At 47.2% G+C, this 24,808-nt stretch overlaps 2 protein-coding genes across 5 annotated transcripts in view; one reads left to right on the top strand and one right to left on the bottom strand.

Annotated features, from left to right (window-relative positions):
- The window catches only part of INSYN2A (inhibitory synaptic factor 2A), a 56,083-nt gene extending 32,850 nt beyond the window's left edge, over window positions 1-23,233 (top strand). The window contains exons 3-4 of the mRNA XM_081267096.1: window positions 6,030-6,101; window positions 20,773-23,233. Coding sequence (XP_081123222.1) covers window positions 6,030-6,101; window positions 20,773-20,956 — 256 coding nt within the window. The 3' untranslated portion in view covers window positions 20,957-23,233. The remainder of the gene's footprint in view (window positions 1-6,029; window positions 6,102-20,772) is intronic.
- Window positions 1-24,808, bottom strand: part of DOCK1 (dedicator of cytokinesis 1) — a 458,484-nt gene that overhangs the window by 242,594 nt on the left and 191,082 nt on the right. The gene's annotated exons all lie outside the window — the stretch shown is intronic.

The following is a 24,808-nucleotide window of genomic DNA, read 5'->3' as shown; positions in this document are numbered from 1 at the left end:
ATCTATTTACAGGCTAGAAGTTGAATTTTCTAACAATTAAAAGGACATTTAAAAGACAGCAAATAAGTCACAGGGTCACTTTCTGTGTCCTGCATTGTGCAGAACTTCAGGGGAGGGGTCCACAGCACATTGTGCACCAATCTACTCGCAATGCTGTGAGAGTATTTCTGAACTCTGCAGCCTGACTGCACCTACTCAAACATCCCATGCAGACACCCAGGGAGGTGAGCAGAGGATTTTCAACTGAGAATTTAAATGACTATTTTTTTTTTCACATGGGGTCTTGCTATTGATCAGGCTGTCCTTGAACTCCTAGGATCCAGCCATTTTCCCACTTCAGCTCTCAAGTTGCTGGGTTGATGGTGGCCACCACCACAGCTGGTGAGAATTTAAGATCTTAGAGAGCTGGGGATGTCACTCAGTGGTAGAGTGCCTGCCTACCTCATGCAAGGTCCTGGGTTGGGTCCTCAATTTAAAAAAGAAGACGACGACGTAATAAGAGAAAGCAAACCTCACAGACAGATCACGCAGCAGGCAGTATGGTGGCCACAGGAACAGCACCTTCAAGTCCACCTAGTAATCAACACTCTGGCTCCTGTCAGCATGGGAAGAGCAACCCCAATCAACAACTCTTCTCCTTGGAGATAATCCTGACTTTGATGGGCTTTGCTTCCCATAACAGCACAGAGACGGCAGAGTCCCCCTTCCTGATCTTTAACAAACAATGTTTTGCCTAGTTTTGTCTTGCTTTGCTCGGAGCTGTTTGTCTTGCTTCTCAGACCCTTCTTCAAGGTGTCAGCCAGAGGCCCTGGGCAGCTTGGATGGGCGGCCAGGAAGAAAGCTCCCTGTGACCTTCCCCTGACATTTCTCACACCCTTCCTGCCAACTTAGCTCTCCCTGCTACCTTCACAAAGGAGCTGCTGCTATCTGCCACTCCCGTCCCCTGCCTCCCAGGACAGGTCCCTGGTGCAGCTTGGGCTGAGGTTGGCAGCTGTCTATCTATTATCATTTCTATGGGTGCCACCAAAACTGCTGCACAGCGCCACCCTGGGACTCCCTTCTTTGTTTCTTTTATAAATTCTGCTTCTGAGCCCCTCTTTTGCTAATGACCCATGAAAGGAATAACTGAAGATTTGCATGCAGAAAACTGTCACCAACACTTTTTTCAATAGATATGCCATAACTTATTTTAAATATATTTCAGTCTACAGATATTTATTTGCTATATACTTGTAAACACAGGATATATGTTTGTATAATCTGGGATTTTCCATATTGACAACTGAAGAACTGGAGGTAGCTAGAAAACCTGGTGATTGGCATGCTGAGTTAAACTTGAGAAACCCAGGCCACTGCAGGGAAGTAGCCCTGAGGTCTTCTTTGGATGGGGATGCCCCAAGCACCAAGCTATGTTCTGTAAAGCATACTCACTCTGCTTTTGTAAGTAGAGCAAGGGCCTCGTGAAGAATCTGGCTCGCTACAAAGTAGAAGTGGAAGTGACTCAACAACTGGACACCACAGTTAGCGTGTCTAGATCGGTCTTGTTTGAACAGAGCATCAAGTCCCTCTCCTCCGTGTGTTTCCACACAGTCACCCTTGACGTCCCTGGTAACTTTATACATCATGTCTAGTGTCTTCTAACTTTCAAGGAGACCCCTCCCAACACAGGAGTGCTCAAAGAACACTGAGCAAGGAGAGGGCCAGGGTCCTGATTTGGTCCCTGGGTTGAACCTATGCTCTGGGGCGATGGCAGCTACAGGGCAAGCAGAACAGAAAACCTGAAATCGCCAACAGGAAAGACCCCACCTGGGACCCTTGGTGCTTCCTAGATGCTGAATGCTGAGTTCAAGTAACCTCCTTCATTCAGATGCGAATGACAGCTGTCTACAGTGGGATGAGACCAGGGCCACAGCACCCCTATGTAGGATGCAAGTGCTTGTCCTCAGAGCCCAAAGGGGAGAAGGGTGAGAAGAGAACTTTTCACAATTTACACTTTTCATCTTCTTTCTGCACTCAGTTGGAATTCTTTGATTAGATTAGTGTGTTTTTCTGGATTTCAGTAGAAGAACACAAACATTGAGAATGACTTGGCAAAACTAATATTAGCCAAACACCCAGAAGGTACCAGGAATCATCTCAGGAGTGAGGTCATAAACCTACAAACAGCAGGGACTTCTCAAATCAAAAGGGAAGGGAGCCTTACAAAGGAGGCACTCAACTTTCAGGACAAAAAAAAAAAAAATGTCTGATCAAAATGCTTTGTTCACACCTTTTAGATCAATAACCTAAGCTCTAACATCTCAGAGCGTCTAATTTACTAAAGATCTCTACCTCCCCCTCATTGGACAAGCATCTACTCTAGCAGATTGAGGGTTCTGGACTGTCCCTGTTCATGGCAATGACAATATAGAAAGACACCCTCTCCAAGCACTGGTTTCGTGACATGTTTCCAAATTGAGAAGGGAACATAGGGGATTCCCAGCAGAGCATTTGGTGTGTCCTGTCCCACAGAACTTCCCTGCTTTGTCTGTATTTGGAGTGTGCATTTATTTGCTCAGTGGCTGCAGCCCATTTATTAATGTGGCCATGAAATGATCCTTGGAAGCTCCGAGGACACTTGTGGACGACCAACCAAGGAGCACAGTGGGATGCAGAGCTGCAGGCCCTTTACCGAGAACACTCGTGTGCGCCACGACATTCCAGCAGGCACAGAGTGGCTGACATTAGCTGTGGCAGCAGCCTTTGATTGAGCCATGTGGCACGGGCCAAACGGGCTTTTCTGGACCCCAGGCATTTGATTCCTTTAAACAACAAGGATTTAAACAAAAACTTTTGAAATATACCAAAGGGTCTCTCCAGGGAAAGTTCTTGGAATGGAGTTGAAAATAACTTCTCAGACATGGTAGAAATGTGACTGACCACCCGATTTCCTTGTTGATAGAAGGAACTAGAGAGGGCAAAGAGGAGGACAGTGATGCTGTCACTGTCCCAGGACAGGGAAGGAGAGGGCTGACAGAAGTGTCCTTCTCATCCTGCCATTAAATATAAAATCATGTCCCGCGAGCTTCCCCTTTGGGTGACCTGGCTTCACCTCCACCATGTGCAGCCACACTGGCCTCTGGTCTTGTCCTGCCACATGCTGCCATCTCCCCCTACAGGATGCCAAGACTGGGGGTCCTGTTTGCAGCACTCAGTAACTGACTGCTTTTTATCATCTCCCTGGTCTCCCGTCAGACGCCACCTCCATGGGGGTCAAGCCAGAGCCACTCCTCACAGCACCCCCTACTATACAGAACCTAACTGCTCATTCTGCCATCCTCCTGTACCTGGTGCTGACCGCCTGCTCTCCCACTCCACTATAGGCCTTGGGAGAAGGCCCTACCTCACTCACATGCCTTCTTCATGGCCACAATGGTGTCTGTCACTTGGTAGGCACTTAATAACTCCCTCCTGCTTCCTGGCTCTAAAGGGGCAACCGTCCGCTGGGCAGGGTGATTAGGACAGCCTTCTCAGGAGGGCTTGGGTGAGGCCAATCTTCTGTGAACCTCAGGTGCCTGAAGCCTTTGTCCTGTCATTGCCCGATTCTCTGACAATACCAAGCTGCCAATTACACGAGGTGCAGAACACAGGTCCCAAGCAAGGCAACACTGAGCACCAGAAGCCTGGGGTCTAAGAATAATGAGATCCTGGACCTGAAGTGTCACTGTGTTCTCCTCTGTGAAACGAGGAAGCACAATTAATTGGAAGACTCTAGGCTCCAATGTCAGCACAACACTTGCAAACTCTGAGGTCACTGAGCAGAGAGGGATGTGGGTGTTGATGAGGCTCCGTGGAGATCTGTCCTGAGGTCTAGGGCAGGAAGGTCTATGGGAGTGAAATTCAGAGAGTGCCATCAGACAGCAATGAAGTTACACCCAACTCCACCTTCTTTAAGCACCACAGCCTGGTGTGACAGCACAAAGACCACAGTCGTGTGCCCACCAGACAGCAGGACAGCAGCAGCACCTCAGCAACCCAGCCAAGGGGATGACAGCACTTTCACAAACATGTGGCGGAGGGCGGGGCTCAACTCTTGCACTCATTTCATGGTGCAAAATGACCTTGTTCAAAACTGAGCTTCGAGCCAAGCTCAGGGAGGATAAGCTGGACAGAAAAAAGCCTTGGGCATACACTAGGCCTGGGAGCTTGGGGTGGGCTGGGCTGTGCCCTGGGTAGGGGGACTGCATGGCTGGACAAATCTGCAGCCAGGAGCCATGCATTCTTGGGGCTGGCCCTTGGGGAAGGCAAGGGCATAGCCACATATTTCTCCATCTCTTGACAAAGACAAGGGAGAAGAAACAGCCAGGTGGCAAGCATCTGCTCCCTGCGTAAGGCATGATGGTAGGGAAAGGAAGAGCCGGTCATTATCATCCCAGTTCCTGTTCAGATAAGTGAACCTCAGGAAATGCTTGGCAACACCTTGGGGCAGAGGTGGCCATTCGATTAACAAAATGAGCAGGACTCAAAGGTCACATTCCAGTTTCTGGAGCTCATAGACAATCACACATGAGCAGACAATCCTTTTGTCAAATGTTTATGTAACGCAAAATAGAATGAGGAAACAAAAGTTATTTTCGATTTAAAACCCATGATGCATACATGAGAAGTGTACATAGTGAAGGTGACAGAGCTGTTGACTATTGCTGTTGACAGAAACTCTCTGTGCACACTATTACTTTGTTGAGTGACTCTGTGTGTGTAAATTTACCCCCAGTGATTAGAAACCAATTTGGATGGAAGCTTTTCTTGAGCCACAAGTTTAACAGATTCCTGTTATTCTGTTTGTCCCTGAGTACAAAATAATTTGCAGAAAAACTATACCTGCATGTTGATAATATGAGAGAGGAAAGGCCAACCCAAGTAGGTGGGAGAAACCACAAGAGCATAGAGCCCCCTGTACAAGTTCCTGGGGTGACTGGTGCAAGATAGCTCCAACCTGCCCCAGAAACGCCCTTCACACTTTCAAGTTTATATAACAACAGAACTACAAATAAACTCCAAGGTTACTTTTTAGCAGCAGGGAGAGTTAGCGACCCCTAGACACACACACACACAAAAAAAAAAAACCACACACACACATACACACACATGCACAGTCCAAAACCCATCTGGCCTCGTAGGGCACAGAACTCCCCAGAGAATGCAGCCAGCGAGGGTAAGTCAGAGGGCTGACAGTGCAGCAGGATGCTCTCACGAGGACCCAGGAGGCAAGCAGTAAACGCTCTGGGATTTATAGACCAGGAGGCAACAGGAAGACCACTGTCTAGGTCTTTATATTTTTTAAAAAAATGTATTCAAAAGTTTTACTGTCAAAATTTAAAACATCACTCATGGACCCTGAAATTTTATTTTCCCATCATTTGCCTGTTTCACAAATATTCTTTTGACTTTTTTCAAAGATTTAAAAATGTAAAATCCTAGTGCTCAGTGGTAGATCACTTGTCTAGCATGTATGAAGCCTGGGGTTCAATCCCCAGCACCTCCAAAAACAAAAAGAAAAGGCAGTGTGAAGCCCCTCTTGGCCTGCTGGACCAAGCAGGCAGGGGAGGCAGCCCACGGGCCTCATGCCCACTCTGCTGCCGCAGGACAGGGGTGGGCCTGAGCAAGCCAGGGAGTCACCACCCAGGTCTACAGCTGGTTTTCCCTCAAAGTTTCTTCATAACATTATAAATATAAAGCTGCACTGAAACATCCCAAATTCCCTGTGCTTATAACAAAATCAGATTATATACTTCATCCAGTAGCTTATGCTTCTAAATTATTATTATTTCTATGTCCTAAACTTAATTTAAAGATCATGCCAGCTTCAGAGGCTGCAAGGCTTGTGTACAATAAATGCAGGGACAGGAACAAACTGGGGACACACATCAGTTGGTTTCCAGGACGGGGACAAGCTTGGCACTGGGAAGCATCTGGTGTGAGGCATCTGCTCTGTGCGGCCAGCGACCCCCAGCCACCGCTTGTAATACTCTTCTGTTCTTATCTTGTAGGCTTTCATATCGGACGGGGCAAGACACAGCTAACTGTGACACATGCAGGAACAGTGCATGTATTATCTATAGGTATGTTAACCTCCCCTTCCCGCTTCTCATTCTGAGTGACAAATGGTGTTTACCCACGAGTGCGAGAACCATCTGGGGCCATGCTGGGATGATTCTGTAAGATGAAAAGGGAAGGACCTGCCTTGACCATGATCCTCAACTACCTCCAAACACTCCGCCCCAGGTATATGGTCACGGGGTGAAGGACAGCTTGAGCCCATTCATCTTGCAGAGGCACCGCTGTGGTTTCCAGAGCTGGTGTCAGTTTGATGGCTTGCTCCCTGGGAACCCATAGCCGTGGGCACCGTGCGGTGTGCTCTGAAGAGCTGTAAAACATAAGCCCTTCAGATGGCATAGATCACAGGCTGGGGACCACCTGCACGCACTAGGAATGCCACCAAGGTCCCAGGCTGCTCACGCCACATGTGGGATTACTTCCTGGGAACTCAGAGGATTGGGGCACAGATCAGAAGCCCCTCTCTAGAGTCCCTAGAGCTGTTCCTCATTGTTGTGGTGGTGGTGTGTTTTGTCATGTGACTTTATGACTTGGTCAAATCCTTCAGAGGGATTTCCTATTTTTTTTTAATGTAATATTCCAAACAAAGTGTGAGAGCGGTGAGAGATGTCATGATGTGGCTGGTTCTTTAAAATGAAGACTGAAGAGGCTTAGGTTGACCCACGTCCCGTGTGCTGAGGGCGGGGATGTCATACATACTACAAGCCCAGGCGTCTTCTCCACATGCTGCTCCATTCCCTCTGGGTGGACACCAGCAGTGGCCGCTGCTGGATCATGTCGTTTTTCTAGTTTTTTGAGGAGCCTCCATACTGTTTTTCTTCAAGGCCGTATGAAGCACCTCCTATCACCGGTGTGTGAGACCACCCTTCTCTCCACACCCTTACCAGCTTTGTGATTATTGTCTCCTTGCTAACAGCCACTCTACCTGGGGAGGATGGGATCTCATTGTGGTTCTGACTGGCATTTCTCTGCTGGGTAGTGATGGGGGACATTTTTTCCTATACCCATTAGCTACTTGAAGATTTTCTTTTGGGAAGAATAATTTTAGTGATCTGACAAATTGTCAAAAAACTGTTATAACTGAATAGTTATATACCTAAAAGTGTAAAAAGCAGCCCCTTCTCCTCCCTTAAAAAAACACACTCTCTAAAATCATCTTCAAAGGTAACGTCCTCTACATTGGAACAGCTTCAGGTCAGCACCTGCTCTCCCCCAGATAGGGAATTGCAGGTGGGGTCCAAGATCATCAAAAGAAGAAGAGCTGGGGGCTGGGGATACAGCTCAGTTGGTAGAGTGCTTGCCTTGCATGCACAAGGCCCTGGGTTCAGTCCCCAGCACCACAAAAAAAAAGAAAGAAGAGCTCAGTCACCTGGAGACTGTGCCAGGGAGCAGGTAGAGGAAACTGTAGATACAAATGGGCACCGGATTCCACATCAGCCTACTGCTTACAATGGAGGTTCTCAACCCAGGGCAATTGTGACTCCCAGGGGACAAGTCTGGAGGGAGCCACGTCCCTTTGTCACAGCTGGGGAGCTGCTGACATCTAGTAGGTAGAGGCCAGGTACGCTGCTGATGTCATCCTGGACAGCCCACAAGAAAAGGTCATCAAGTCCAAAACGTCCACAGCACTGATGCTGAAAGCTCACCTATGGAACAACCCCGGCTTTGAGGCCACTGGGCAGCAGGCAGGGAGCCAGGGTCCCTGCAGCAGCGAGTGAAGGCACAGATGGTCCCTGGCCATTGCTAATATGAATGCGAAATGAGGACCCATGCCATGATTCTTCTTCAAGAACTCCAAATTCCAAACTCAGAGACAGCAACCTTTTGGAGAGGTTTGCCTCATATGAATATTTTCACCACCTTCATATTGCGAAAGAGCATTTCGAATCAATGGTGAAAGAATGCAACTGACATAAAATGACCCCCCACTAACATCAGCAAATTAGGAAAAGAGGGGATAATGTAGAGTGCCAGGCATCTCCTCAGAGATGATAATTTAAGTGATCTGTCAAATTGTCAAAAAACTGTTATAACTGAATAGTTATATACCTAAAAGTGTAAAAAGGAACCCCTTCTCCTCCCTTAAAAAAACACACTCTCTAAAATCATCTTCAAAGGTAACGTCCTCTACATCATTACTTCAAGAGCTAAAGCTTATTTAGCATTCTAATGCAGCAAGGCAGAAGTAAGCAAAGATTTCCAGGAGTGTTCAAGAGTGAGCATGTCAGCCTAAACCTATTTAACATTTCCTGGGTGACTGAAAAAAGAATTTATTAGGACACCCTCCAATGTAACTGAAATAATTTAAATACATTTTGTTCTAAATCCAGAGGTGACTTATATAAAAAGTAATATGAGAAGTGATTTAACAACTCTGAGAAGGAATCTGTAATCTGTCTTTGCGGGAATTAGCATGGAGTGGTTACTATTTGGAGTGGCTCAGCCGGCATCCTGCATGAATCCCAACACACTGGCCTCCCATCCAAAAGAGCCAGGAGTGTCCAAACCAGAGCAATCTTCTAAAATCGAGGAATTCTTGCCAAGTGAAGGACAGAGACACTGCGCCCACTCTGGCTGTCCTGCGAAAGCGGGAAGACATGCCTATGTCTTCACAGAGGCCCTTCCACTGAAGTACTTGCATCTTTAGAAACTGAACAGAGGAGAGACCTGGGCAGACTCACAAACTCTGCCCCTTTGCCTTGAAGCAGAAGCATCCCAAGAGGCAGAGCTAGAGAAAAAGTAGGGTTTGGGATGCCTCTTTCAGAACTCTAGTTTAAAATCCCTTCCCTTGGCAGTAGGTGATTCCCACAGCTCCCAAAGTTCTATTGCAGTCAGAAGCTACTAGGGTTCGGCAGGCAGGTCCCAGAGCGTTCTGTACAGGACATCACAGCTGGAATCCCAGTGTCCCCTAACGTCCTCATTTACTCTTCAAATTTTAATTTTCCATAAAGCTCTCACTGTTCCCACCAAGATGAGCACAGTCAGCTCAGTCAATGATTTCTCAAATCTTCTATCCTTTTATATTGGATATAACTGAAACATAACAGTCACTCTGATAGTGGATATTGATGTTAGAGGAAAGCTTCTTGAGGTCTATAGGAGAAGATGAGAACAGGGAGTAAAAATTTACTCTGGTTAATTACTGAAGACCCAGTCAATGGAGAAGCCATAAAAACTGATGTGTAACTAACATAAACATGTTATTTTAATTTAAGTCATGGAAATTGGAATCTCGCATCTCTTATGACCTAAAGCTCTACCGATCTTTGGCAGTGAGGCCCAAATATTTTCTTGAAGGCAAGACCCCAGGCCACCACTAGAGTTCCAAGTTGTCTTCCAGGAGTCAAGCGGCTTTTCTTCTCTAGAATGAAGGGACTTCTGGGAAGGAAGCTCATTCAGAAGGCTTCTGAGGGCACCCCTGAGTCACTCCCACTTTTTTCACACCCAATATTTAGTAGCACCTTGCTCTTTCCAGACTCACAAAAATGACAATTCTTTCTTACGTCTCTGGTTTCTGCAACATTAGGATGATTAAATCATGTCAAAACTGAATACCAATGGCAGAACTAGTCCAGGAGCAAGTACGACATCTTAGCACGCATGCAACTGCAGCATCAAGGGCAGAGGGTCACGTTCAGCAAGAGAGAAGCCTTGGAGCATTGGTCTCCTGTGCTGTCGGCAATGTTGTGGGTGTGGGGGGACAGCTGGGTTAAACAGCTGTGGGCTAAGGGGCTTCAAGGATCCCACACGGATATCAAAGATCGACATGCTAGGAGAGGGGAACGGAAGGCCTCCACAGAGAGCCCGGCAGGAGGGAAAGGTCGGCTTGGATCAGAGTCCTTGCAGTTTTTTCCAAGCCTGGCTTTGGTACCCAGGTGCTGGGGTCCCAGAGCTGCACTCTAGGGATCAAGAAATTTGCTATGAACCCCCACCCACGATTTCTACTTCCCCTGGGAGGCCTGGAGCACCTTTGCAATACTTGGGATCCCCCAAAAAATAAGTTTCAAAATAAAGAAACCTTAAACACCACAAGGCTGTGGTTGTCCCAGAGGCTGGAGCACACAGGAGTCCATGACAGCCGCCGGGTCCCTGTGCTGCAATTTGTCACACTGCCTGCTGGCAGGTGGAGGGCCCTGGAGGTCAATGAAATTGACCTCACCTGTCTTGCATTTAAACATTGCTTTTTACTGGAAACCCAACTGTCTATTGGAGCAGTATAACAACATCATGTTCCAGGAAAGCTTGGCTTGGGGAGATGAGAAGGGGGTGCACTCCGGAATGCTGCCTGAGGTTTCACCAAAATGGTCCCATAATAAATGTGCACCTTTGCTATGGTGGCAGTATGTATTTCTCTGTAAAAAAAATGCTTCTGTCATGGAAGTACACAGGACTTGGGAAAAACATCAAAAGGACAAAACGTTTTGAAGCAATTTTAAAAGCACAATGTTGGAAACATCAGGCTGTCAGAGCCTGGCACTCAGATCAGGGTGCCCTGGAGGTCAGGCTGAGCTGTGGCCTTCTCTCCTGGGCAGGTGTCTGTTCACCTTTAATTCCTGCAGAATCGCAGCAAGGGATTCATTCCTTCCAGCCCCGAATCCATGACCCTATTTTTCACAACTATGAAAGAAAGGATCTGAGATCTCCCATGGGGTGTGCGCATGGGGTGCAGGCGCGCAGGCTCACAAGATGTCTCTCCACCCAGAAGCATCCCTGCCCTCCTAGCAAACTGATCTCCATACGTGGCGGGGAACCCAGTGCTCTGCCCCAGACCACTGAAACACCAGGCTCTGAAAGTGGTAGCTGGAAATTCTGAGATGGTTGACATAGTTACTTTTTTCCCTAAGATGACATCCCTTTGATTGTGATCTGGACCCGATGGAGATATTCAAATTAAGGAATGTCTCAGCGTGAAAGAAGATTAAAAGAGATTCAAGCTGAAGTTTTCTTTCAGTGAAACTTTTCTGGCTTATCATCCATATTTCTTGTCAAAATATGGTTTAATTAGTTCAGAGACTGTTTTAAGGATAAATTACCAATATAATCTTTGCTAAGAAGCAGCTGAAATCCTTTGTCTCCAGTCTCTCTCTGCAACTCCTGACACAAGAATCTGATGAGTCACGCTACCCATGACTCACCTTTTGTTCAGACTTCAATTCAGAAAGGAACAATCAGAGATACCAAGGCAAATGTACCCCTTCCCTCCTCTACTGAAATGGTTAATTTGTAAGATAATACTGCAAGAAAATGCCCTGAATTCTAATTTGTATGTTTTAATGAAAATAACACAGTGCCAACTCTGATGCAAAGGCTTTTGGGAAATGGAAGCAAGATTTAAAAGATAATAATAATGCTGACTCAGATTAATTAGAGAGGATCATTTCCAGAATATTAAATGTTCCTGTGAAGTGTCAGAATCTGAGCCAGTGTGTTCTCCAGGAGACGATGTCCACGCTGGCTTCCTTTCTGCATCGCCAAGGCCACCAGGCAGGTGGCCTTGAGTGACACTACAGTCATGCCATGGAGCAGTGAGTGGGCTGGCACCTGAGTGGAGGGGAGCACCATGGTCCCCTGGGCCTCTGGTTTCAACAGCACAGAGGGAGGGAGCCTGTGGAGGGCCCTGCTCTCTGCAATCATCAATCCAGGTGATCCACGATGGTCCAGTGTAGACAGAATCTCAAACAAGTATTTAATAAAATGCCTGAGCCCTCTTCTGCTGGGGCTTGTGTGTAGTTATGGAACAAGCATGGTCCAAGAGACTCCCAGGAAAGAGGTTGTGCTCCAGCCACTGGGAGATGGGGACAGATCTGAATCTGACAGAAGACGCCCACCACACACCCCTCACCATAAGACCCTGCAATGAGATCCACAGTGGAGCTGGGACAAAAGGGACTCTCGATACTGAAGGTACGCTACAGAGGCGTAGACATGAAAGGCGGAGGAGGAGGAGGAGGAGGAGGAGGAGGAGGAGGAGGAGGAGGAGGAGGAGGCGGCATCAGGGGAGGAGGGATGCTTCTCCTGGCAGAGCAGACAGGGTGGAGCAGAGGTCACCCTGGAAGGACGCCAGGCTAGTGGGGACCTAGTTGCATTCTCTAGAGCCCCTCAGCTGGTTAGGAACAACTGGCAGCAACAGCCAGATCAGCCAGATCACCTCCAAGGACAGAAGGGGACACCTGGCTGTGCATGGGCACCCCTTCCTGTCTCAGCTAGGGAACACTCCAGTGACTTTTTCTCAAATAGGAAGCTCCTCAGTTAGGCAAGTTCCTTCCCAAAATGGCTGGAGGATTTCAGGAAAGATGAGGACCAGATGCACGAGGAACGCGCGCGCAGGAGGGCAGTGTGCCTTCTGTGGCTTCCTGCCTGTGAGCACAGCCTGGGCGGCTCACAGACCTCCTGCCAGGCACGTGCAGTGGTCCTTCCAGGATCCCAAGCGTTCTTCAAACAGGGAGCCAGCCTTCTGGGTGCTGTCCAGCAAGGAGGCGCTGCAGCAGAAGCACCATGGCTAAAGTGCCCTGTTGAGAAGGTGATGGCACCAGCCCACAGAGCAGGGCCAGCCCTGGCTGGCAGAGCCTGTCTGCATGGAGGCCACAAGCCTGCTCACCAGGCGGTCATCCACGGTGGACATGCCTCCTGGTCTCTCTGCAGTCACACTGCTTGTCAACAGCAGGGACAGGAGTGGGGAAACCTGCCTTCAGCCTAAGGCTCAGCACTCTGCACTTAGCACCTTCAGGGAGGGAGGGGACAGCAGGAGATGACAGAAGGGGACCCCTGGATATTACCTTACACAATATTATTCTCCTGTAAGGGAATTGTTTTTTAATAAAGTAGATTAAAAGTCAGAGGAAACCAACGATTTTGACAGGCCTCAAAATTCTCCTTGAATATTCCCAAAGCTGATGATCCAAGTTCTTTTTTCTCTTGTCTTAGAAATCTAAAAATATATTCTTTCTCCCCCCCCCCATATGTACGAATTTAACTTGTAGTCCTTTTAGTAGCCTTTACTAACACCTTACTTTTCTTAGGGAGATGTTATAAAACTGATTACAGTCCTGAAACTGAGAACTGATTACTCTTCTCAGCATTTTATTTGTAAGACAATTATTTAAACTTTACTCAGTAGAGGAAGGCCAATCATGTGAGTGACCCTCATTTTTGGTTATTCCCAAAGGGAAAAGCTATGCAGACTCTCACCCAGAACAGGCTAAGGGAGCTACCTTATCCCTTTCATGGGGAAATGAATGAATCTGTTTATAGATCACAGAGCATATCTTTGGGGGCTCAGTATAGGCTGCAGTCTTGCCACAAAGCCTGGCATTCACCTGGACGCTCCTGGGGAATCTGCACAGCGTCTGGAGGACACAGTGGCTGCTGCATGGACTCACTGACACTCAGCCTTGTCCTTCTGCCAGTTTTTTTTTTATTTTTTATTTTTTTGTACCTGGATTGAACCCAGGAGGACTCAAACACTGAGCCACATCCCCAGCTGTTTTTATATTTTATTTAGAGACAGGGTCTCACTGAGTTACTTAGGGTCTCGCTAAGTAGCGGAGGCTGGCTTTGAACGTGCAGTCCTTCTGCCTCAGCCTCCTGTGTCACCGGATTACAGGTGTGCACCACCACACCCACCTCCACCAGCCATCTAGAAAGGATGGCTCCTAGAGGTGACTTCCTTGGGGCACCAGGAGTGGAGGAGTCTGACGTCATGTGATGAGATGCCTGATGTCATGCAGCAGTGCAGTTGGTTCTTTCACCAACGTCAGGATGGACGGTGAGCTCCTGGGCACTTAGAAACAGCTCTGGGCTGGGGCTCGGGGAAGAAGTGTGGCTTTCACCATGAACCTGGAGAAAGCACCCACCCATCTTCAAAATGAGCAGGGCATCAAGGTGATGTCCAGGATCATGGTCAAGTCCTGGCACCCTGGGGGTCAGTGCAACCAGTCCTGTGCTCCCTTCATTCAGTGGAGTCGCACCCAGAGACGCTGTGTGCTCTTCTCTGAGGTCAGGGACAGCAGCACATTGTCAGGCTACATCCAGTGAATCACTCATCCCCTCTAGTTACAGTGTATGACCTCTGTGGCTTCTGTGACTATGACATATGATATGCACACATGACCGTCTTCCTCTTTAATGGGGAGACTGTTCATAGACAGAGGCCATAAAAATGGCTTCAGTCTACCTCTACCTCTCCGTGGCCAAAATGTGACCTGCCCATGGACTCCGCCACTCGGATGAGGCCAGGGTGCCTGCAAGAGCAGAAGGCAAGATGGACAGCAAGATCTCCACGGGGTCTAGGAAGAGGCCCAGGATGCACTCAGAAGGGTCACTTCTAGGTGTATCCTCCAGAGTATGGGTGATAACTAAGATGCCTGGCTAATGCTTTGGTTAAAAACTAATCACAATTTCCTGGTCATACCAGGAAAAGGGAATAGATCTTATAGCTCCAGGATGGATACTACCAATGAGCCATTGATTTCTGGTATTTTAAACCTTACAGTGATTCTGTAAACATGTGGAAACAGTGCTGAGGGAAGGATACAAAGTTGAGGTGAATCATTTCTATATTGCAACATTTAGAAAACTAGTAACTATACATCACAAATACTTTATTTAAATTGGATCTATATATGTCATTCATATATATATAATCCATATATATATTTATATTTTAATGGATTTTGTAGGTAGAAAAACAAATAGAAGTCTAGCTGGGAACGGTGGTGCACCCCTGTAGTCCCAGTGGCTCAGGAGGCAGGGGGATTGCAAATTTCAAAGCCAGCCTCAGCAATGTAGGGAGGCCCTGAGCAACTTAGCGAGACCCTGTCTCAAAAATTTAAAAAAAAAAAAAATTAAAGGCTAGGGATGTGGGTCAATGGTTAAGAGCCCCTGGGTTCAATCCCTGGTACCAAAAAAAAAAAAAAAAAAAAAAGAATTCTATAAATAGAACAAATGTTAAATGTACACCAGAAAATAGAGCAGCATTCTGCTGAGATTAGAAGTGAGGAGTTTGGTTTAGTTCATCGGTTTGTGTCAATTCACTAAGCAAAGAGGGCATGCTCAGAATCTGGCACTGTGCTAAATGCACCCCAGACAGCAGACGAATCCAGCATGGGCTGTGGCTCCATGAATTCACACTTAGAGAAACCAGCGGGTGCTGACCATGAGACACGCTCCCCTAGAAACAGGGAGAGAAACCTTCCAGGGGAAAGTTCCTTGCATACAACCAGAGGGGTGGGCAGCCCTGGTTACTCTAGAACCTCCACTAGAGGCAATCTGTGTCCTGAGTTTTGAAGAATGAGCAGAAATTTGATGTGGAATTTGCCAGATTTCCTAAGGTGACTCTTGCAACTGGCGAGTGGGAGTGAACGAAGAGAAAGGAGGCCCAGCTGTTTTGATGGCCAAAGGGAAAATGGAGAGTGAAGTTTAGGGCCAGGACACCAAGTGGGAAGCTCAGGAAGGCTTTGCTGAAGGCAGATCCAGGGACCCTGCTGATGCGGAGGCAGGAGGGACAACTGGGCTGGGCTCTGCTGGGTCTGCTGGAGGAATGGTGGCCGCCAGCCACGAGTGGAAGGATGGGGAAGCAGAGAGGGGAAAGACTGGCTCTGGACGTGTTGGACTGATACTGCCCCTCAGATGTTCCCAGGAGAAACATTTAGAAGAGAGTAATGACTACTTTGGGTCCTGGTTCTTCCAGGAGGAGTAGTCAGAGTGACATAGATAAGCAGAAGCCCAGGAAGAAAGGACAGGCTTCAGTTCCCTAGCATGAGAGGGAGAAAGCAGGCCTGCACCTGACCTTCAGTCTGCATTGGACAGTACAGTGTTGCCCAGGTGCTAACAAAGGTGCCCAGGCTGTGGCCTAGGTCCCCAGACATCGCCTATCATGCTTTGGGGATATTTTGTGTCCTATTCACACTACACCCCAATGTGCTGGCTCTCCTGAGCTCGGCATGGCTGTTCCTTGGGACCACCATGTGAGTAGAAGCACATCTCCACCATCATTTCACAGCCAAGGGAGCTCAGGTCCCCAAGGTGAGCAGGTCTATCTACAGGGGTAGAGCATGAGTCAGCCAGAGCCACAGTCAGCACCGAGGACTCTGTGATCTAATTCAAAGAGAATTAAAAGCAGAGGCCTCGATCCACAGCCCACTGAGCCACGTGGCCTAGCAGGCTGAGAAATCAAAAGATTTCAGATCTCCTTCCACTCCAGAAAACAAGCAAGTGCTGCAGGCCACGCTCACCTGCTTTTAACTCGTAACTGCTGCACGGAGAGGCCTGGAAAGGGAGACCTGTTTAATGCATTCCTCTGAAATTAACCGGAGGAGCTGGCGACAGCTTGGAGGGAAGCTGGCAAGGCCTGAGTATTTATAGGAGCATTAGACAAATCGTAGAAACTGGAGAAACAAGGCCTGCTCTGCAACATCTAGGAAGCGGCTGGAAGTGTTACTACAAAACCTAGCACCTTCCCCGGGGAGAAGATAAGAGCTCCTGAGTGGGCTGACAGAACAGCCTGAGGCTTAGAGCAGATTTTTACTTCTTTGGAAATAGAATAATTTTTGAAGACAGTCCCTATTCTGAAAATTCATTTTTAAGAGAAAAGACTAACCAAATAAATTAAACCTCTTCTCAGTTGCTTTAATTGCACCTCACCATCTTCACGGTGTGGCCCAGGCTTTGCTTCATGGTGGTATGCACCGTGACAGGGCTTCCTGTACCAGTAATTCAGTGTTCTTTTGGATGGTTCAGCCATCAGCAGAGGATGGAGACTTAAGCATGGCAAGGAGAGCTAGAGAGAGAGAGCTCCAATTCCTGGGCTTACATCTTGTAAACAAGCCTCGAAGCCCAGAGATTTTTCCATTCCACCCAGCACAATGTGCTGGCTGCGTCCAACACAGACACTCAGGGAGGGCCAGCTGGGCCCCAGCCTTTCATGCATTGAAATCCAGAGGCAGGACTTTCTCTAGGCTGCTAATCAAGCTGAGAGTAAGCACTCAGCATGATGTGTACAGCCCTGCCTGGTTACAAACCCAGGATTCCTCCTGAGTTGGGCAACACACCAGAGGCCTGCCTTGAGTGCCTCGGGGCATTAAGACCGGATGGTTGTAGCGAGTCCTTAAGGGATGAAGGATCGGAAGCCCAGCTCCTTCTGCATGGTGGTCGTGGGATAAGCTTCCACCTGGTCGTGCCGAGGAAGGCACTCCAAACCACCTGGTACAGGTGCATTGCCTTTAATGGCATCTAGAAGCAACATCATGAGTAAAACAAGAGCGTGGTCACAGGACAAATGCAAAGGGAATAAAACCATGTGCCCAGAACCCTCTGAGCAGAGAGCCAGGAGCAGCTGGCCAGAAACAGGCATTCTGCTGATGCCACCCCTGTACCCAAGATCTCCCTGCAGAGATCTAACAAGAGGGAGTAGGCACTGGAACCCTCCTCTGGAAAGATCTGCAGTGTTCCCCACTGCCTCCAGGGGGAGCTCTGTGTTTCTGTGGTATAGAGCAGGTGGGGGCAGGGAGAATACCACTGGCCAGAACAAAGCAGGCCTGGGCCACTAGGACCAGAACCCAGGTGGGACCTGCCTTCAGACTCTGCTCTTGTGCATTCATTTCCAGGTGTCACTTAGGCAGTGACAGGGCCCTGCTGCAGGTGCTGGGAACAGAGAGAGGATAATGCTCTTCCCCAGGCAAGACCACTGCACAAAGGGAGATGGAGGTGAATAATATGGAAATAAATGTGATAATTCATCAAGGTTAATGCATAGAAGGAACTCAGAAAGAACAGAGGATGGGGGACCTGTAGGAAGACGGTCAGCCAGTGCAGAGGTTGTGTTTACCTGGGGGACAGTGGGTCTGGGGGTGGCCAGCCATGCCAGGGGCCAGGAAAAGCTTTCCAGGTGGGAGAATGACGAGGTAGGAGGAGGCAAGAGGAAAGACGGTACCACCCTACGGCGTATGCAAGCAGCAGACGGCAAAGACCAAAGTGTGGGTCACCGTTCCTCCACCAGGCAGCCCCCATCCCCCATCTGGACAACTCACTAACAGGAGGGAGGGCTACCAACACAGGAATCACAGTGCCCTAGAATGTCCAGGTCGTCCATGTGCCCACCAAGAGGTCAGGTACGGCTTTCTTCTGGCCACTTGGCTCCTTAGCACCACAAACACTTCTACTGTATGTCACCCAGAACTGACCAGACTTTTAGCTTTGTAGTACTGCCCTGTCCAGTCTGCTGTCTGCTTCAGATCCCTGGGGACCTAGTGTGCCCCCTCCCAAGAGAAAAAGTCCCAGCAGTCAGCGCTGCACAGCAACACACAGTGCCCCTGCTCAGCAGCCGTGTCACACCACCCACTCTGCCGGGCTGCTGCTCCTCCCCCAGCAGATGCTCTGCAACCTGGAGGCTATGGGTGGAGGAGCAAGGGGCACAGCTCACCATCACCCCACTGAATCCCACTGCAGGCATGTCCCCATGGGCACTCACAGGCTCACCAGCCTGCTACCAAAGTCGCTCTCCACCAACACACCTGCTCCTGGTTGCAGCTTCCCAGGGCAGCCTACTGGGAGAGCAACCAGGAATTTACTCCACGGACCACGTCGGGTGATTTTGTTAACAAGAACTCAGATTAGATCACTCTGTGATTACATGGTTCTGCGGTGTGATAAATTGGTGAATCACAGGATTCCCAATGTAGTTGCTTAATGGGAATTCAATGGTTACAGGTACTGGGATTGCACTGTAAGCCCAGGAGGTGCTAGCATCTGCCCTACTCTAATCATGCAGAAGTTACCTGGGACAATTGAAGTGGCTGTCCTCACAGACTCAGTAACTAAGACTCTGGTCTGCCTAGCTAAATGTCAGATTGAAGATCCTATCCCCATGAGCAAATTAGTAATCAGCAGATAAGTGAAAGATAAAAGAATATTTGAGTCACATTGTATAATGGAGGAAACTTTTGCAAACACTTGGTTTTGGTGGTGCATTGGGAAACGGGGCAGTTACCACAATTCAGTGAATGATCTCCCCTGAAGGAATGAAATTGAAGTTTAAAGAGAACGAAGGATTTAACCCAGCACCTGGGCAGAACCTTACGTTCTTTCTATGGCACATCACAGAACTGCAGCTGGAATTCTGTACATGCAGTGAATCCTCAGGCTTGCACTTTCCACAGATGTCCCTAAAAGGGACTATACTTCTGGGTCATGTGCTCTAGGTTAACAAGGCTTGAGTTCATGAGGATTTTTCCTAAGTTTTATAAACTGCAGCATATATCAGAGGCCTTCGGAAGGGGGAAGAATAAGTCTTGGTTTTAGGCTCAGGGGTTAACTAGCCCATAACGTTCGCTGACAATTTTTTTTTTTAATTTTTAAGTAATATTATAGTCTTTGACAATAAGAAAAATGGAATGCTGAATTTAAAACATAAAATGGCCCATTATAAAATGGCTGAAACTTATTTTGAAAACTCCAGATAATACAGCTTTGCTGTTTTGTCTTTCCAAAATGTCAAAATTTGGCTAGGATTAATGGTTCTCTAAATCAATAGGATTTCATGTTTATAAATGGCTTACGGTTCCACTGGTTATAAAACGTTATGAGCTCATGCATCCACATCACTACCAAGCTTTTACTGAAACCCACTGACGTTTAGTCTGGCATCCAGACCACACAAGCAAGGAGGACACAGCAGAACTCCCCTGAGCCTGGCTGGAGGCAGCACCCTTTTCAACCCCTAGGGGTCCAGGGAGGCAGTGAGCGTGAGCAGAAAGGGAGGTCGTCATGGAAAAATGACACGTGGGCTGTGCCCCTGTTAGAAGTACCGTAGAAGATCTCATAATGCTCCCTCTCACAGACATGGGGGAGTGGAATCCAAACAAGATAACAGCATTCTTCAGAGAACTTTTGTAAGAAAAAACACATATTTTTAAAAATCATTTTTAATCCCATCTTTCTAATACATCTTTCTAATACATGTTTACCCACGATGGCTTCAGCGATGTCATTACAACTTTGTGTTATTTTTACCTAACACTATCTACATTGCTTTCTGAAAACCTCTGTTTGATAACTACAGAGTAATGTTCGATGGTGTTGACTCGATAAACACACTGTGTTCCCCAGTGTTAGCCGGACCCTGTGGCTCTGAGGCGTTTCTCAGACAAATAAGATCTTGCAAGGAGAGTGTAAGCCAAGGTCATTTTATTTCACAATGCTTTGGGGTGAGATAAATAGGTATTTCTGAGCCATGGCCAGCTGCTCAGCACCAAAGCTGACAGGCACCTGGGCTGTATGGATTAAGAGGACCTCTTCCTCCTGTCTTTGGTCACCTCTTACTCCAGGAAGCACAGGTGGACAGCATGTGGGACATTGAGGTCATTCGAGGGTCCCGTTTTTCATTCCAACAGATGTGACATATACTTTGACACCAACTGTGTATGATAACAAAGCCTTAAAGGTTCACACATGAAAACAAATACGTTACTTTCTGAAGAAAATTAGCCTATTTGAAATAATGTACAGCAATCTAGAGCTAAAAAGCAATATGGTCAATTGTTTAATATTAAGTCATAAAATTATATTACAAACAAAATATGAGCCATTATTACCCTGGTAGAAGGTTGCCAAATTCCGCTGCCCAAGGGGGATTTTCGCAGAGGAGAATGGAGGGCTGAGTGCTTTGCTTTGTCTTTCTAGTGTGGAGCTGGACTTTAAGCAGCAGGAAGACAAGCTGCAGCCCGTGCTGAGGAAACTGCACCCTATCGAGGAAACTCAGGTCGCCCCTTCGCCTTACACTCAGGAGACGTACTCCGCAACGCCCAAGCAAAAATCCAAAACTGAGTCTAAAAAGCATGGAAGGTGGAAACTCTGGTTCCTTTAACACTGGTGGTATGAAGTCTCGAGGCTGTCTTTAAAACCCACTGGAGTTAAATCAGTCCTTTTCCAGAACGATTAGGATCGAGGGAACTGCGGTGCCAATCCACGCGCTCCCCGCTTCTCGCCCTGCGTACCAAAAAGGCCTTCGTCCCACCAGATAATTAACAGAGTAAGGTAATCAATGTCACACCTGGCTAGCTGTTCTTTGCAGTTCATGGATGTGGGATGTAAAACCTGAAATGAAACTTATGTACTCAACGATGATAAGTAAAAATTCTAACCCTCCAGATCTGCAAGGATTAGGTTACCAACCTGCACCATGGCAGGCTGTCACTCTGCACAGCGAAAACTCATAATTATTTTCCAGCCTTTACTTTATTTTTAAATAACGAGAAGAAAAAGCAAGCCTTATGTTTGCAGAGGACTTCATTTTTACGTTCCATCTCGCAAATAAGCAGGGGGCGAGTGCAATTTTCAGCACATCAAATTCCGGAGAAAGCACAATTTTTTCAAGTGGTCAGAGACCATGAATAATCTCTAAAATGTGACTCTATGTATATTTGCCTTCACGTGCTGTAGCGCTAAGCCAAGTGACCACATCTCAGTGTCACACTGACACCTCAAATTGAGCACCCTCTTCATCTCTAGACCTACGACATGTTTACTGCTCATTTTCCAAATGGCCAGCAGCCAGGAGTCCCCCAAAGTCAAGACATGCCTTTAATCATTGCAAGTTGACAGGGTCAGAGCTATTGGACACTCAGCTTTCTTAGATCTCGTTTTTAATCTTTTGGTACCCAAAGGCCAAATGATAAATTCTGGCAAGAATTTGAAAACACATATAGAGATACACAATGGATAACACAGTCACCAATAAATCACAGGCTCTCTGCCACGGCGGGAAGTGTTTTTGTGAATCAATCCTCAGAGACATTGCTCGCCCATAGAGCAGCCAGACATTTTATATAATTCGTTATGCTTTATAACAACCATGGAAGGTCTGACCATCTCAAAGAGAAACAGCGTGTTCCGTTTAGCTGCTACCAATGGACAAACTTAATATCACCTACATTTAACCTGTTAGTAAGTTGTACTAAATGACATACTTAGGGGAAAGCTGTGAATCAAATGTTTTTAGGTATTTTTTAAATCCACAGTAACACTCAGAGTTCTCTCTTGATTACACGTTGCAATGTAAATCTTAGTTCCTTTATTTTTTCACTCATTTCTTTGCACCTTTGCAAGTATCTTTTTATAGAAAAGAAAAATCCCCTAGTCTGTTAATGACTTTGTCTATCAATTTTTTGCTTTTCACAATAGGAAGTAGGGATCTTACTTTGCCTTTTTTTGTACAACTTAAATTTTGAATAGTTTGTGAACATACTGAAAAACCCAGTCTTCGAGTTTTTGTCCAGCAGTTTCATATCTATTCACGTGCCGATGTGCACACCTCATTGATCAGATGCCAAACACAAAGTGGCTAGTGTTGGGAAAAGGATCGCAGCCTGCTTGGTTCACACCAGAGCTACTTCTTGCCATGCATTCTCCTTCTCACTCAACAGCAATTCTGTTTTAGTTTTAAGCGTCTGGTTCTATAAGGACCTAGCTATCAGCAATCAGATCTGGACTTGAAAAAGACGAAAGAAGAGTATTTGTGAAAACATTCTTTAGGGGTTACTCAAACAGTACTGCAGAGGTATACTTAATTTAACACACACCCCTGTTGTGGAAATATTGTGTAAGGATTCAAATCCCTGAATAGCAGTAACAGAACTGAGAAATATTTTTGTGCAAGAAGAGTGATAGGCAAGTTGTTCCTGTACCTTGAAGGAAGTGCAATTGTTTCATGTAGACTAAAACTTTAAACATGTGTTTCATGTTTTTATACTGTTTTTAACTAAAGTTATAAAAATGTTTGCGACAAGTTCTCTCTCCTTCTGTTTTAAGAACCCTAGTGATATCAGTGAGTGGAAAGAAGAAAGGTGTCAGCAGTTTGCTAAACCAGCACTGCACACCTGTCCCACCGAGAGGGCATCCTGGAACAGGAGATGTCCCCATGTCAAACCAGTTTAGACCAAAATCCTATGGTTAAAGTTTTCAGAGTCAAAAAGGAAACTCTGTAGATAAAGTAATTCTTCCTGGAAAATGAAAGCACCTCCAAAACATTTGAAAATAACATTTTCAAAATCATTTCATGGTTTAATTGCGATGCCTCACTGATGGATGGAGATCCTTCTCTTGACAGATTTAAGCAAAAACTTTGACACAAAACCAAGGTAACATGTCCCGTGCTCCCTCATATGTACATGTACATGGCATTATGTATAGAGATTAATTATTATACTTGTCATCAAGTTCTTTATTAATTTTTAAATAAAAAAATCAAAGGTAATGTTCTGTGTGGCTATCAAACTTATTTCATAGCCTCAATAATTTGAGAAAATAAAAGTAATCTGAGAAAATAATAACAAAGGAAGGGTACTTGGGCTAACAACCATTTCACCAGGACTTGGCAAGGCAGGAGACCGTGGTGTGGCACACTGCCTGCCCTGTGGGGGTGGGTGGGGCTCACATCTTGCCCAGCCGTGCACCGGGCATGGGCCTGGCTGCTGGTAAGACAGGAACTTTTCACAGTCTGCAGGACTCCATGCAGGCTAATGCCAAGATGCCGTCACCTGAGGCCTAATTTATGAAGAACCTCCAAGTAGATAACAACTCATTCATGACAAATCCTCGAATAGCCGGTGTAGGCAGCTTCTCTCGCCCGTTTAACGAGCAGGTCTCCAGTCCCGGGGAATTGGCCAGCATCTTCCTTTCTTCTGTGGCTGCCCCCAGGTGGAAAATGAGCATCCCTGCTGGGCTGCGCCCCTTCCTGGCCTGGTGTCCATGGGCAGACCACTGCTGTCTTGCCCGGACAACCTGTGGGTGCAAATGCGCGGCCCAAGGTCTAGAGTCCCTGAGTGAGGACAGGGCACCACACACTTGGATGTGAGGCTCCTCCTACCAGCACAAGTCCTCAGAGAAAGAAGGGGACAAATGCACAAGGGGAAGGCAAGCCCAGTGCACTGACCCAGGGCAGTGCAGGGAACACCCAGCCCCTTTACATCAGCCACGAGCCACCTACCAGGCCACCGCAAAGCTCCTCCTGTATACATACTGAGATGCAGCAAAGACAGTCTGCCATGCTGGTGCCCAGGGTCACTCTAAAGCATGCCACTCAGTTGCAGGAAGCAAAAGGCCAGGACCTCTGCTTTTTAATCTTCAATCTCAGACTCCCACACCCAAGTCCCTGCGAGTACACATGAGGAAGGAAGCAAGGCAGGGGACACCTCACTAGCTCAGGGCAGGAGCGACCAGCAGGCTCTTCCTGAGCATCCTGCAAGATTGCTCAGCGGCACCTGTGTGGATGGCAAAGTGTGGCTGGACCATATGGCATCAAGGGTACTGTAGCCCCTGGCCAAGGATCGGCCCACAGAATAGGGAATAGGGATGGCCTCTGCAACCCCATTTTCCCTGGAGGACCCCCAGAGGCATGCCATGGCCCCAGGCACACGATCATTAATTACAACAAGACTCACCATCGAGTAAAGTGTTCTGATCTTTGTCAGTAACAGAAGAGAGTAAGAACTAGAAAGGAAGAATGGCCATGAACTCCTCTGTATCATGCTGATAGTAACAGCATGGCATGTCAATAAAACCCACCACGGTGGACTGGTTCTTTGGGAGCATTTTTATCAGCAAGGAAAATGTGAATTGATGACTAATTGAGGCAGTTTTGAGGGTGCGATGTTGCCTAAAGATCAACCACAACCCAACCAATCGACATAGCCTCTTTTATCTACAAAAGCTCTATCAA

This window comes from Spermophilus citellus (genome assembly GCF_964194105.1).
Source record: "Spermophilus citellus genome assembly, chromosome: 15".
In the NCBI taxonomy this organism is placed as follows: domain Eukaryota; kingdom Metazoa; phylum Chordata; class Mammalia; order Rodentia; family Sciuridae; genus Spermophilus; species Spermophilus citellus.
Note: the sequence above shows the minus strand (reverse complement) of the source record. Positions and strands in the feature narration are given on the sequence as shown.